The sequence below is a fragment of the Fukomys damarensis genome, unplaced genomic scaffold (assembly GCF_012274545.1).
Source record: "Fukomys damarensis isolate Sample0158 unplaced genomic scaffold, DMR_v1.0_HiC HiC_scaffold_15, whole genome shotgun sequence".
NCBI lineage: Eukaryota > Metazoa > Chordata > Mammalia > Rodentia > Bathyergidae > Fukomys > Fukomys damarensis.
In genome coordinates this window covers 64820591-64834749 of record NW_022900927.1, presented here as the reverse complement: position 1 = coordinate 64834749, position 14159 = coordinate 64820591, and the positions used below count along the sequence as shown (strand labels likewise).

General features: G+C 44.2%; 1 protein-coding gene across 5 annotated transcripts in view; it reads right to left on the bottom strand.

Annotated features, from left to right (window-relative positions):
- Positions 1–208: 208 nt before the first annotated feature.
- Positions 209–14159, bottom strand: part of Ric8b (RIC8 guanine nucleotide exchange factor B) — a 103548-nt gene continuing 89597 nt past the window's right edge. For 2 of the 5 annotated variants that reach the window (XM_033763875.1, XM_033763877.1), the window contains one exon: positions 209–3262. In XM_033763875.1, coding sequence (XP_033619766.1) covers positions 3151–3262 — 112 coding nt within the window. In that variant the 3' untranslated portion in view covers positions 209–3150. Of the gene's footprint in view, positions 3263–8891; positions 9068–9705; positions 9845–14052; positions 14137–14159 lie in introns of those variants that run through there. The other 3 variants (XR_004517310.1, XR_004517311.1, XM_033763876.1) reach the window with 3 other exon arrangements.

Sequence of the window (14159 nt, the reverse complement as noted above, 5' to 3'; positions counted from 1 at the left end):
GCTCCCTTCATGCTCTTCCTGGACGCATCCAGCCGTGTCATGATGCGTGTAAGACGGGCTCTGCGGAAGGCAGCTCCTGGTCCCATGGCTCTGCGGTGTTTTCTGTTAGGAAGAAGACTGGGTAGGCAATTGGTGCTTACTACATTCACACAATGGAATATCATGCAGCCATTAATATTCGAAGAGTATTTATTGATATGGGAAAATGCTCACAATTGTTAAAGAAAGCAGGATACAAATCTGTAAATACAGCATGATCTCAATCTTGTAGTAAAATAAATTATATATGCATAGAAAAATACAAGAAGGGAGTACACTAAATACTAACAGTGATAACCTCAGAGTGGTGGGATTTGGGGCAAATTTTGCTTTCTGTATTTTCCAAGCTTTCCACAGTGAACACACTTTTATAAACAGAAGTCATGCAGTGACTCCCAGTCTGGGGCGGCGGGAAGACTGCTGCTGTCCTAGTGGTCTGAAGTCACTTGTGCGGCTTCAGCTGTCTCCACGGAGGGCCGGTCAGTGCCACCGTCCGGGCTGTTCCTCATCACCTATTACCCAAAAGCCTTACTGCAGGACATGTTCTTTCAGCCTTCACTTCCAAGGTGAGTCGGGCCATGGCAGAGAGGCCTGCAAGTGTGCTGGCCGGGGGAGCCCGTGCCCCTCGCCTGCCCCGCAGAGGTCCAGGTCTTCACTGAAAGCCCGTGCTAGCCGAGTGAGTTCCTCACCCTCCAGGCTGCCTCCCTGATTAGGTCTCTTTTGCCTCTTTGTGCTGGAATGGTTATTGCTTAAGATGGCCGAGAATGACCGCCCTCCAAGCCCACGCTGGTCCCTGCACTTCAAGGCCTAGGGAGGCACATGTGGTCCAGGTGTGTGGCATGGGGGCGGGGGTGGGGTGTGTGTGTCAGGCCCCCAGAACTGGGAGCTGCTGGCCATGAGACTGGGGAACTCACAGCGGTCCCTGGAGGCTCCAGGATAGAACATGGAGGGGCCCGCACCGAGCGTACATTCTCTTTCCATGTGCCAAGTGAGGCCACCCTCATAGTCTCTCCCCGCCAGTTTTTCCTCTTTAAAAAAGGTAAAATGAAACAGAACTCAATGCAAGCAGAGCGGAGAACTTCTCACACAGAGCCAGCAGCACAGTCTAGATGCATTTCTTTACGTAGGCTGACAGGCATACCAAAGCTATGACTGTAGAAATTATAAAAATACTTTAAAAATGCATTTGGAGAATGAAATAAAAATACCTACATTCTTTTTTCCTATTTTTTCATTTATTTAAAATGATTAATTGCCAAGTTCCATTTTACTTGCTGTTGGTTAAAACATGGGTTACCCCACAATGTCTCCAACTATTTTGCATGAAAATTCTAAAATGTATATTCTTTCCAGCCTTTTATAAAGTATTCTTATTAAGTAAGGGTTTCACTTATTCCTTTAAACAAGAAACTCATCATGATAAGGGCCATCCTTATGAGACTTCCTTAGGTTATAGGTCAAATAATTAAAGATGTATTTTCTGGGCCAACTACAGCATTCCTTAGTAAGCAGACAGCCCTGATTTGCTAGGCCTTGAACAGTTTAACATCTAGTTTTCAACAACCTTTTTTTGGCTAGAAAGCCAGATACCTCAGGATCTAGAAATGTATGCACATTTTAGCAGAGGCCAAAGGTATTCTTGAAGATCTGTGAGTGGAGGTCTCTTCGGCTGCTCAAAGGCATCAGGAGACCCGATTCCGGACCTACGATTTGCCAGAGGAGAAACTTCAGGGTGCCTGGCTCTGTCACTAATCCCTCCTATACCTTACCTGTCTTTAAAGACTATCATGAGGACAAATGGGAGGACAGACGAAACGGACTTCTGAAAAGCACGGACTGCAGACTACTTACTGCTCAGCCCTACAAAGAAACACACAGATGTCTACATTGAATGAACCCCAATGTTTTATTTAAAGTTTTAAAGGCAGTGGTTAAGCACATTATCTGTGTGTGTGTACGTATGTGTGTCTGTGTCCCCACACACATACGTACATACAAAAGGAAACCAACCCTTTTCAACTTTAGCTATCCATCTACTAGGCCCACTGTCTGTTGTATAAGTGCGTTTCTACTTCAAATGACCAATTCTAACGGTAAAAATGAACAGCCTCAATCAGTTTAATGGTAACTGTTTCTTTTTTTAAATAAATAAAGTTACCATTTAACTGATCACATCTGGTAGAAAGGTAGCGCACATGTGAGTGCGCGCACACACACACACACACACACACACACACGCTGACCCCAGTTTGAAACACATGACAGATGAATGACCTTTATGTACAAATGGGTGCTGCTGACCCCCGCCCCATTACTCAGGGGGTCCCCATTCCCTCTCCAGACGGAGGTGGTGCGGTTCCCGGCACCTGAGGCTCTGCCTCAGAGTGTGTGCTCCCCATGCCATGGTACAGATGGAGGTCAATTCTGCGGTACAGTGCTCGTACGTCAGAGATAGGCATTTGCAAACCATCATCCGTAACTCTTTATAGGGAGGGTATATCTGCAGTTTCTGGTAAGTGACGTACAGACATTTAGGGTGAGATCAGTCTGTTAAGTGTGGGGCTCCGAGTGCATGTGTGTGTGTGTGTGTTTTTGAATTTTTATAAAACTGAAATGAAGAATGGGGCTAGATTGACGGAGCAGCTGCCCGGCTTCCATTCAGTCGGTCCGATCTAAAGAGCCCCTTGCTCAGCCCTCCCTGACCAGCTCATCCAACTCGCACGCGCCTCTGGCGGCTGAGGCATTTGGAAGGGGCTGCCCCGGGCGAGCCTGAGGAAGGACAGGCCAGATCCGCTGTTAGAACCTCGGCAAAGAGATCTGCAGACTCAGCCAGGCTGCCGCGCAGAGTGAAGTCCTTCACCCACCCTGACAGGATGGGCCACGCTGCTCTGCCTCTGGTCCCTTAGTCGTCTGACCGCAGCTCGGGACGAATGCCTCAGTATCGTAACACACAGGATCGCCTCTTACATATGCTGGATTCTCAAGGAGGAAACCAGTTAATGTGTTTCTAGCCAAAGCAAGGGCATAAATGTTTTAGAGAAAAGATTCCCCTGGAGCTACAGAGAAAAGACGCTGATAAAAGCAATATTGAGAGTTGAGCAGGTGATGCTTTTAGTCTGTGTCAGAGCTGGTCTCTTCGATGACAGAGTACTGGTTGAGTGCTTCCTCCAAAGGCGTTATTGTCCCATCAGGTTTTAGTCCCATTGGTTTAAGCAACTCCTCTCTGAAAAAAGAGATAAAAGAGAGAGAAAAAAAGGTATTCACCAGCATCACACACACACCCCTCCCCCCACCCAAATCCTCATTCTTTTTAAAAGAAAAGTCTTTAAAAACCAAAGTATTCTCTCTCAAGCTCTCCCTGTGTGTTTATAATAGAAAGATGAAAGGGGCATGGAAAGAAAAAGAGATAAAAGACTGCATTCACACAGGCCAAACCTCCTAAGCCAATTAAAAGTATGAAAGTCAAGTTCTCAATGGGCTCAGGACAAGGAGCAGGTCTCCGTCAGTGACGTTTTTGTCTTCTGGGGAACCATTCTTTTCTAGTGAAGCTGAAGCTGCCAGATTTCACCTGTCCAGGCATCCGCCTAATGGCTGCCATGCCACGCGGCCTTCCTGTCGGTCTGCTTTGCCACCAGTCTCCTGAGACCCAAGCGGCCTGCTGATGCCTTCCCATTAGTGGGCCTTCCCCAACTTTCTTTCCTTTTCGCTCTCATTCTTTCTCTCTTCCTTCTTCGGGTTTAAAACACCACTGTGCTCATTTGTGGCAGTTTAATTACGGGACTGACAACCATTTTAATCTCTTCAAAGCTCCCCAACTGCCTCTTTGCCACTAATCCAATTATATCTATGCCACAAGTTTACAGCCCATCTAAAGATGATTAATTATTAAGGCAGTCATAAAGCATTAGGAAAGATTTATTTAATCTTTCCACAGACTCTTATTTATTCCATGGAGATTATGGCAATGTACTTGTTGAGTTGTAACTCTGGCCCTCCTCCCACCACACAGGACGGCCGTGTACTTAAGAGACCCGAAAGGGCCCGCAAATAGCTGGAAACATTTCTCACAGAAATGGGCATCACCCGTGGCAGACATGATGGCAGCAGCTGTGATGCTGGTGACGTGGAGTCAAGAGCAACGGAGCCTTTCCTCTGCCCCTCTCGCTGTTAGCCTTTAGGCCAGCACAAAAAGGGGCAGCCACACAGCTGTGTCAGAGTGGCAGGCACAGGACACCGGGAAGGACAGCTTGATGGTCACGGGTGACGCCAAGGGGAGCCTCGCCAGGCAGCTCTGGTGAGCCCGGAGGACTGCTGCCAAGTCGGAAAGCCTACGCGGGAAATGGCGTGGCAGTTGGCTAAGCCGGGGCTCCCGAACGTGAGGAGGCAGGAAGGTGTCCTGATCCACGACACGGGCTCAGAATCAGAGCGTGCTTCCAGCTAGGAAGGGCCTCAGAGATCATTTAGTCCAACCCCCTTTTGAATGAAGGAGACTGAGTGACTTACCCAAGGGCACTTTTCTAGTGGCGCACACCACGTCTAAGTGAACCGCCCTGACTGCCCCTGCTCGGTAACTGCGTGACGGGGCCGTGTCAGTGACTGGGAAGCAAGAACGCTAGGTGTGGCTGCTGCCCTGGATGAGCGGGACAGGCAAATATACGGAGCACTGCTTAGAGGTGAGTGCTGAAGAGAACTACAAACAGAGAACTGTGGCAGCTCCTGGGACGAAGCGTCAACCAAACTGCTGCGGGAGGTGTCCCGCACCAAGCAAGGGACAGCGAAGGGGCTGTACCAAGACCTCCGCGCAGGCCCACAGCCTTGTGTGGGTTTGCAGGTCTTTCGGACTGTGTCAGTCAGCTCTTCTGCCTCGGTGCTCTCCCGAAGGTGGAAAGGACCCAGTGTCTGGGGAGTGGAGTGCTTCAGTGAAGGGATGGCAGGAGGGTAACTTAGGATCGTAAGTGCCCCAAGGAGGAGCTTGGACTTTCTCCTGTAAAGAGTGTCTGATCGAGTTTGTCTCCTCTGGCAGCAGCATGGTAGACACACTGGAACAGGTGACAGAGATGTCATTAAGAGGCCATCGTAACAATGTGTAGGAGAGGACAGAGGGCTGACTACAGCCGAGTTTGTGGGAAGAAAAGGCACCGTCTCAGGGGGAGATCCGAATGCCCACTGGAGGGGGGTCCCTGTGGCTCCAGCTCAAGTGGACGTGACACTTCTGGAGTCGGAACACAGAGACGGAGCAGATTTGGTGGGGAGACACTGGTATCTCACAGGACACAAGGGGCTTGAGGGGCCTTTATGACAACCAGGTAGAAATGTTCAGGGGAGAGTTAGAAACACCGTGTTTGCATTAAAACTTTCCTCTAGCACTGATTCATACTACAGAGCTATAATTTAATCAACATTTCCTTATTCTAACTGTGCTGAAGGACTGTGATACTGGATACTCTATCCTAGTACCAATGCAAAAGCAGAAGAGGAATGAAACACGAAAGGACAAGAAAGTTCGAAGTCCTAAAGGGTTTAGTGGGCTGAGGGCAGGGAGGTACGTAGGGAGAGGCAGAAGCAACATTGGCAGATGACACTAGTGGGATTCTACCAGAGAAAGTGGAGAACTGCTGGGTGGACACACCGTGCCCCGGGGCGAGCACTACCACACCTCTTTGGTGACAGGATACTGGGCCAGCTACCAACTCACGTGAAGTACCTAGTACTTGCTCATCTAAGCCCTGGAGAAGTGTCTTCAAAGCAAGTCTGTCAGCTACATCCCCACTCCGTAAGCCAATTTATGATGCAGATCATTACGAACGTTACATAGTGTTATGGCCAAATTGTGAGGATTCTTTTACACTTGATCTTAGCCAAAAGGCCGAGAAGCGATGAGGATTCTTTTACAGAACAATGGCCCCTATATTTTAATTATCACTTGTGAACTATTCTTCTAAAGCATTTTTTTGGGTGACTTCGTATCACCCCTCCATTAAAATGGAAGTCCCTCAGAAGGCATGAGTCATTCTTTTTTACACAGTTCCATGTCATGCTGGGGCCTGCTGGCATCTGTAGGAGAGGCGCCAGTGAAAACTGGCTACACAGCCATGCGTTTGTGCAATGGGGCTACGGCAGCAATGTGACGTGGAGGACAGAACAGAGAGATCTGCAGCCAGGAAGCCCATCTGAAGTCCTGACCCTTCCACTCAGCGCCGTCTCACGCCGTGTGATCTCGGCAGGCCTCTGAGCCTGTGTCTCCCCAGCAGTGAAGCAGGGCTGCGACAGTACTAGCGCTACCTCCTTCCTAGCGATGCAACTAGGTGGTGATCAGAGTGGTGGCAACAACAGCAGTAAGTGTGCGGATCAAAGAGTTCTGTGAACTGTAAAGGGCTCGAATATTCGTCATTAGGTGGCAGAGTAAAAAGTGTATTGAGGCTTTGGAGTCAGGCAGATCTGGATCCACCACTCACTAACTCTAAGACCCTGAACTCCCTTAACTTCAATTTCTTTATGTGCAGAATTAGGATCTGGAAACCTTAACTTGCTAAGTCATTATGGGGACAAAGGCCATTATAAGTAGTGTCTGCAGTGTAATGGCTGGGATGTAGCTGGCACTCACTAGTGTCACTCCTGTTCCTAGGTGTGCACGAGGGGTTTCCCATGCTAGTCAGAAACAAGTGAGGGGAAGAACATGTAGAAGCAAATAAAGACATGGTCCCTGTCCTCAAGAAGCTTTTCATTCAGAAGATAAAACGCACACACATTAAACAATATTGGAAGAATTACAGAACAGCAGATCAACAAGCTTGAGATGTTTAACAGGCAAAACTCTGCTTCTCCTAAGCTCGACAGCTCGTCTGTTTACCCTTTCTGCACCTGGAACTTGTTGAAAGGAGATTTCACGTCCTTTTTGGGAGCAGAAGAGGACCATTTACAGATATGTGACTCTTTCCATGGACCCCCTGGTTTGCTTTTCATATTATCATCCTGATCTTTTCTAATTTTTCTCTCTATCCTAAAAGTAGCAGCCCACAAAAATACCAAAGCCAAAATACCAAAAAGCAAACTCTGATATAGCGATTCGCTCCTAAAAGGCCTGGTGTATGACCTAGTTACATCGGACTACTTTGCTTATGGTCTGTCGGATCTAGATCATCAAGATGTGGACAAAGAATGGGAAGCTTGATGAACACAACGATGCTCCTTCACCAGCAAATACGGCTGTGCACACGTGTGAAGGACACAGGAGGAGACGGGACACTGACTACAGGCTCCTTGCAGGAGGTAGACTCGGGCCAGACTGTAATGGCGGTAATGGACATGGATTTATGGGAATAAAGCATCCCAGAAGCAGAAGAATTAGTCAAGCAGAGGCACAGAAGCAAGAGTTAGTTGTGTGCAAGGACTGGCAGGCAGGCTGGCTCGGCTGAGGAAAAGGAAAAAGAAAGCTCAAAAGAGATATGGACTACGAAAGAGGGTCTGAATGGAGACCTTGAATCCTAGGCTGACAAGTCTGGATTTGAATATGAAGATATTTGTCTTCTATTTCAAGACCCTTCCCCACACGTTTAAGAGTATTTATTAAAAATAACTGTCATTACAAAGTTTGAAAGCTATGAAATAATTCTACTTTGACATATTAAAAAGGAAATCTGTTCTATGCTTTACTGTTGTACTCTTATGTGCCTGGCACAGTGCCTTGCAGAAAGCAGAGATCCAGTGTCCATGAACTCAGTTTAGCTGCACTTGATCTTATCTTGCATTCTCACCAACAGAAAAGCAGGAGTCTTTTCGGATGCTTCATAAATAAGCCACAAACAAGACACAGATAAATCCGTACAAGATTCGCCTTCATTATCAAGATTTCCAGGGTTAGGAAAGCTTCTGGCACTCCATAGGAAGGGCTGCACGATGCTTTCTAGGGATTCCTCATTCTCTATGAGACTCTGGACAACTTGAGGGCAGAGTCCATGTCTTATCTGGCTGTAATCTGCCAGTATCCAGTGGAGTAGAGAGCACCCCAGATGCTTAGTAAATGTTTACTGAAAGGATACAGCACATGGATCATGGCATAATGGAGAATTTATTAGTTATTATCACTATTTTAACTGGAACTGTATCCTTAATGAGGCAAAATCATCAGACAGAATAATTCTATCAGTCCAGCAGAAGCCATGCCCGCTTTTGACTATACAGCTGGGCCTTCTCAACTTCCCACTGGTACAGATGTGGCTTTGTGTGTGTGGATATCAGAAGAGCTAGATTCTAGTCTGAGATCGTCTGCTAGCTTGCTACATGTCCTTGGGCAAGTCATTTGCCTCTCCAGGCTTGAGTCTCCCAATCTATAAAATGAAGGGTTGGACAAGATGATCTCCAATACTCTATTACTAATCTCAAGAGACTAAGCATAAGACTCCTAAGTAATTTTGATCTATATAATAAGGTGCTAGGTTTTTAAGACACTCAAACTCATTACTATAAGCCTCTGTTTCTAATGAAGATTCTCTAACCATGAGAGTCAAACACGTCATCCTACCTGTCACTAACGTACATATACCAAGACCACAACTCTTTCTGTAATCTGCCAGCAGTTGAGTAAAATATTACAGAGGAAATCAGAGCAATGGCAAGTGTTACGCAGAAGGATCCAAATTCAATCATGGCCCTCAGGAACAGACCATTTATGAAGAGTTATTACTAGTCCTAAAATTTATGAGCATTCTATCTAAAAAGGATGGCTAGGTGTCAGATATATATGTACACAAACATATATATTATATATAGCTCATGGTAAAACGGAGTTACTGTATATTGAAATATGTATCAGGATTAAGATATTCACATAGCAACAACTCCTTCATACTTACCTTCAATGCTATACACAGGCCTTAACATAGGTTAAGACTGCCCTTGTTATCATCAAAAAGTACAGTGATGTCTACTGGATAAAGAGCCCATTCTAGGCACTGTGACAGTATCATGGCGGCTTCTCATCTGATCAGGCATCTGGCCAGGGAAGAGATAAGCCTCCAAGAATGTTCAACTGGAACGAAACATCATTTAGAAATTCGATCTTACTAAACGATAAGGAACCATAATCTACAAGGGCTTGGCCAGGCAAGAGGACACAGGTAAAGCACGTCCAAGAAAGGAAATCCTATTTGGCCCCAGCCTAAACTTTGGGACTGCTAATGGAAACCAAAAAAGCTTTCTTAAAGATCTAGGGGTGGAAAAATAAGGGAGTCATACATATTTTAAAAATTTCTGGTCTGTTTCTCCCCAAGATATATTTTAACGTTTTCCTGAGCCACCATTTCCCTGTAAGTACAGTACCTAGGATGCCTGGGCTTATCCAACTTCTCAGAGCTTAGAGAAGGTCCCACTTTCTAGGGTTTCTGGTTCCTCTGTGACTCTTTCCCCCAGCAAGGACAGTGCAGCACTGGGGCTCAGATTCTAACATACCCAATTGCACACTACTGGATAGGTCATATGTGTGTATGAAACACCTTATTTGACCTGGAAGCAAGAGAATACTCTTGCCCACAGCACATGTTTTTGTGCAAGACAAACAAAGCATTCATTTCAAGTGTACTTGTTGAATAACAGGACATAATTAAGCAGTTGGTAAAATGCATTCTTATTTCCCACTTGCAGATCTCCCAAGAGTCCCTTCGAATTTACCTATACGAGTTTCAGCTTCCCGCTTGCCACTTAGCTTGATAACGACTCAAAAATCATTCCCTTGTTTTCAAGGGCTCTTCTTTCTTGTCTGCTCTGTGTACTACAGGGCAGTATTGACACATGGAATTAATGACAGGGTCTGTAATGAAACAACAGTCATGCAAACACCAGTCTGCTCTTTTGATAAAACAGCATGTTAGAGACCTATTCACCTCCCTCTAATTGAGTACTGCATAATAGTTCCGATCCTTTTATGTAACATATTTTGTTCTATGATTAGAAAAGAAGAAAGGGGGGGAAACCTATGAGGCACTGCTTCCTTCAATCACCCCTGATTAATTCTCTGTTTTTAATGAGGGGGCTGCTATTTAGGCAGGTTCTGTTACATACTTGTTTTGTTGACTTCTGTACAATGTATAACAAAACCCAAGACAGGATAATTGTGAATCATTTCTTTGGCACAGGGATTCCTGCTCTGAATGTAAGGTTGGCTTGGAAAAAAGAACTCTGACATTTTAAATGAGCCATTTCATATTCAATTCCTTTTCATGTTTGAAAGATGGGATGAGACTCAAGTATATAAATAACACATTTTAATTAACATAGAGCTTTTCCAAAAATGCCTGCTACAATGGAGCCTGTGATAGCCCAGAGAAAGCAGCCCTATAGCCTCAGCTTTAAGTCCAAGTCTAGGAGTGCAACACTGGAACATTCATAATCCACTGAAGTATAGTGGATTTCTCAGTAATGTGACAGTCTTACAAATTTTTTGACTCTTTTTTTCCTTCACGGAAATTATACAACTTCTGGGCCTGGCTACCTTGTCCTATTAGACACCATGACAGTGTCTTTTGGGCTTGGACCCATCACCGTATCCTTTACCTAACGGCTTCCTAGTGCGGACTGCGTTCACTAAGCTACCAACCCAGTAGGAAAGAGGGGTAGTGGCTTTTCCATAGCACATTTGAGGGTCTTCTGGCTGAATCATTCAGAAATGGGTATGAAATCCTTTCCTCAGCATTTGCCACCATACTTGAGAATTAGGTAAAACTAGGAAAGTAAATATAGGTTGTGCAAAAATATCATTCCCAAGTCAAGTGAATATGTTGTATCACCATGTTCTACTCTGTAAAGTTAACTGGGAATTTTAAAAGAAGTCCCACAGGGAAGCATTTTCCAAGTTAGGTTTCACCAGTGTGATGACAGTACAGAGCTTGTTAGGATACTAATCTTCATTCTCTTAAAACATTTTTAACATAGTTTCATAGAGATTTTACTAATTTCTTTTATATAATGTTTTTTTTTAAAAGTAAGTTACTGAGCATGTGACCAGTTATTTGATAAGAGCTCAGCTATGGGAGGAGAAGCAGGATGCACAAACTCCCGTACCCTCCAGATCCTGGTTTTCTTCTGACACTGACAAGCATACTGTTAGTTTTTTGTGCTTTGTATTTATATAACATTTAGAAATCTTACTTAAGAATAATCAGACTGGTAAACTTTTAGAACTGTTGGTAATTTTTCAAAATAGCCCCGTATCTGGAGTCTGAAGACTGAGAACAGAGGCCCAGTGCACCTTTCTATGCCCATTCCTGGGTCAGTCACTTTATCTTTGATGCATCTACTCCTTGATAAAACACCGCTCGTCCTCTTTGTTTTTATTTTTAAAAATGTTTTGGCTGTTTTAAAGAGCAATAGGAATATTAGGTTTTAAAAAAATATTATTTTCATTTCTGTTAGATCACAAGCAAAGCTTCTAAAAATTTCCTACCCATCTTAATAAATAGCATGGTTAATAAACTATATTATGCTTCTTTTTTGGTACTGGGGATCAAACTCGGGTTCTTGCGTTTATGAGGCAGGTGGCAGAACCACTGAGCTAAATCCCTGGCCCTGATTAATAAGCTATAGAAAAGAGACAAAGCATAATGCTAGAAATTCAGTTTTATCCTTGGTGTTCTGTATTATTTCATGGCAATTGTAAAATTTTTCTACCCTGTGGTCTGAATTAACAAAATAAATATTAATAGGAGGTCAGTATGCCAACTAACTCTGCTGAATAAAGCAGTAGAAACAGAAGTTCTTACACGCTTTCCCACTAGGAGCTGCAGAAGTTAAAGGAGGAATGATGCTAAGGAGCAAACAGCCAATAGGGACTCTCATTCACGTCTTTTAATGGTCAGAAGCCACCTCGGCTTGTACTTTAACCAAGAACCTGACGTAGCCGTTCCAACAGCAACCTAAAAGATGGCGACTGTCCGTCGGGCAACAAAGGTGGCACGACATCCTCGCTAGGTGCCTGGCCCTTGGAAGGGGCCTCAATGACCTGAAGAGATACAATATCAAGCTTCTCTGGTTTATCCTTCTCTGAAACTCTGAGCCTGTACTAATTTACTAGATCCAAGTCCCCTTAACTGAATTTCCAAGCAACTTACAGTGCATTTTAGTAACGGAGACTGGCGCTATCTATTAATATAATTCAAGTCACAATGTGAGCCATATATGTAATATTAAATGTTCTAATAGCCATACTGAAAAAAATAGGTAAATTTAATTTTAATATTATATATTTTATATAATCCAGAATATAAAAAATATTATAAGTTCAACATGTAGTCCATATTAAACAAGGGAGGTATTTTACCTTCTTTCTTTGGTAGATAAGTCTTGGAAGCCTGATACTTTACACTTAGAGGGCATTCCAGTTTGTACTAAACATACTTTTAAGTGCTCAACAGTCAAATATGGCTAGTGGTTATCATTCTGATACAACAGACCTAAAGGGTTTTCTGGTAATACAATTAAGACCTCATACTTTTATACCTACAATAGATCCTACGATGCTTTAAACATTGGGACATGTTTCTGAAATGCACCTGCAAGGCACTTTCTTGACTAACGCATCATAAAAGAATATATAATTACAGTTACTGATACTTTTGTACAAAGAGTAAAATAACTTATTTATAAGAAGAATGTTACTTTCCAGTCATAAGTCACTCTTAGCCTTAGTTTAAAAATAATCTTGGAGCTAAAGGGAGCTATACTTGTATCTGGCACTTCCATTTACTAAGGAAGCCATGTCCCAAATACCTTTATGGCTGTCAAAAAATAAAAATGAAGAAATCACAATTATTAGCTAGGGAGTGGATGAGAAAAAGAAAAAATGACAGAACAATTATTATTTATTCATATGCCCATACATTTTAAAATGGTGAAATATATAAGCAAATAGGCAATGCACCTTGTTAAACAGTGATGGAGTGAGTGATGATGGAGTAATCAATTCTGGGTCCGATTAAGAACTAACGGGGATTAGAGAGGTCAAAACAAAAGTGACCTGAAACATCCCCTGGGTTAGTGCAGGCCGAGGTCAGTGTGCTCCTGCCCTGTGGGAGGAACATTATGCCACGCAGGCTGTGCTGCAGCTGAGGCAACCGCAACTGTACCAGGCACACGGGACTCGCCAAGCCACACACAGTCCCCATGCTCATCTTGCTTGGGTTGCAGGAACTTATTTTCTCCCCAAGTCAGAGAAAGAGGTGGCGAGACGACACATTTTGTCCTCTCTACCCGTGCTCTCCCCTGTAAACATCAAATGAAGCTTTCTGTAAGCTGCACCTTAAGCCTTAATGCTTATGCCTGATGAATGTTGTATGTATCACTCTGTAGTAAGAAAACTGTGTACCCAGACATTTAAAATAGTTTTCCCCAAGTATCTTAAAGAATTGCTTTTCAGTCTGGGATTTTATGAAGTTTGGCTGAGAAATGGAACTCACAAAGTGTGCTCTATTTACTTAGTATTGGGGATTGAAGCACAGCCTTGTGCATCCTAAGGGCCACATTCTAAAGCACATTTTAAAATCTTAAATCATGTAGGGTATTTTACAGAGCAAAACTTTTGACCTTCAAGTATGGGAATCAGCTGTTTTCATTATTTCCTCATCCCACATTGGGGCAACCCCAGGATACAAGGCCCTGTACCAGGTACACGAGAGGGGTTACAGGTCAGTTACATTCTCCAGTTCTGAGATCTGCAGTGCCCTGTCAATCCCCATGTAGGGGATATAAACACCTGTCACAAATGTAATCCTGACACTAAAGGGGTAAAAGCCCTTAGGATACTAGGTCAGTCACTGCGCAAGGAGAGGGCAGGATCTGAGCAACACACTCCCCACTGTGTTTACAGTTAGGGGGATGGAGATGCACAAGTGGTGACCGCTTCAGGGAGTGGCATGGAGGCAGTGGGCAAGTGATCATCAGTGTACAATGGGGCTTTACGTTTTTGGTAGTGTGCAGTGCCTACACCCTACACCAAGCTCAGTAACAGTACTTGGCATGACCAACCTTAGTCATCACTTTGGTAAGTGCTTTGGCACGGGCCACTGTTGCTAACCACCATCCTGGTGCGGGTCCTTCACATCTGCTCTCCTATGGATGGAAAAAAGGAAGTG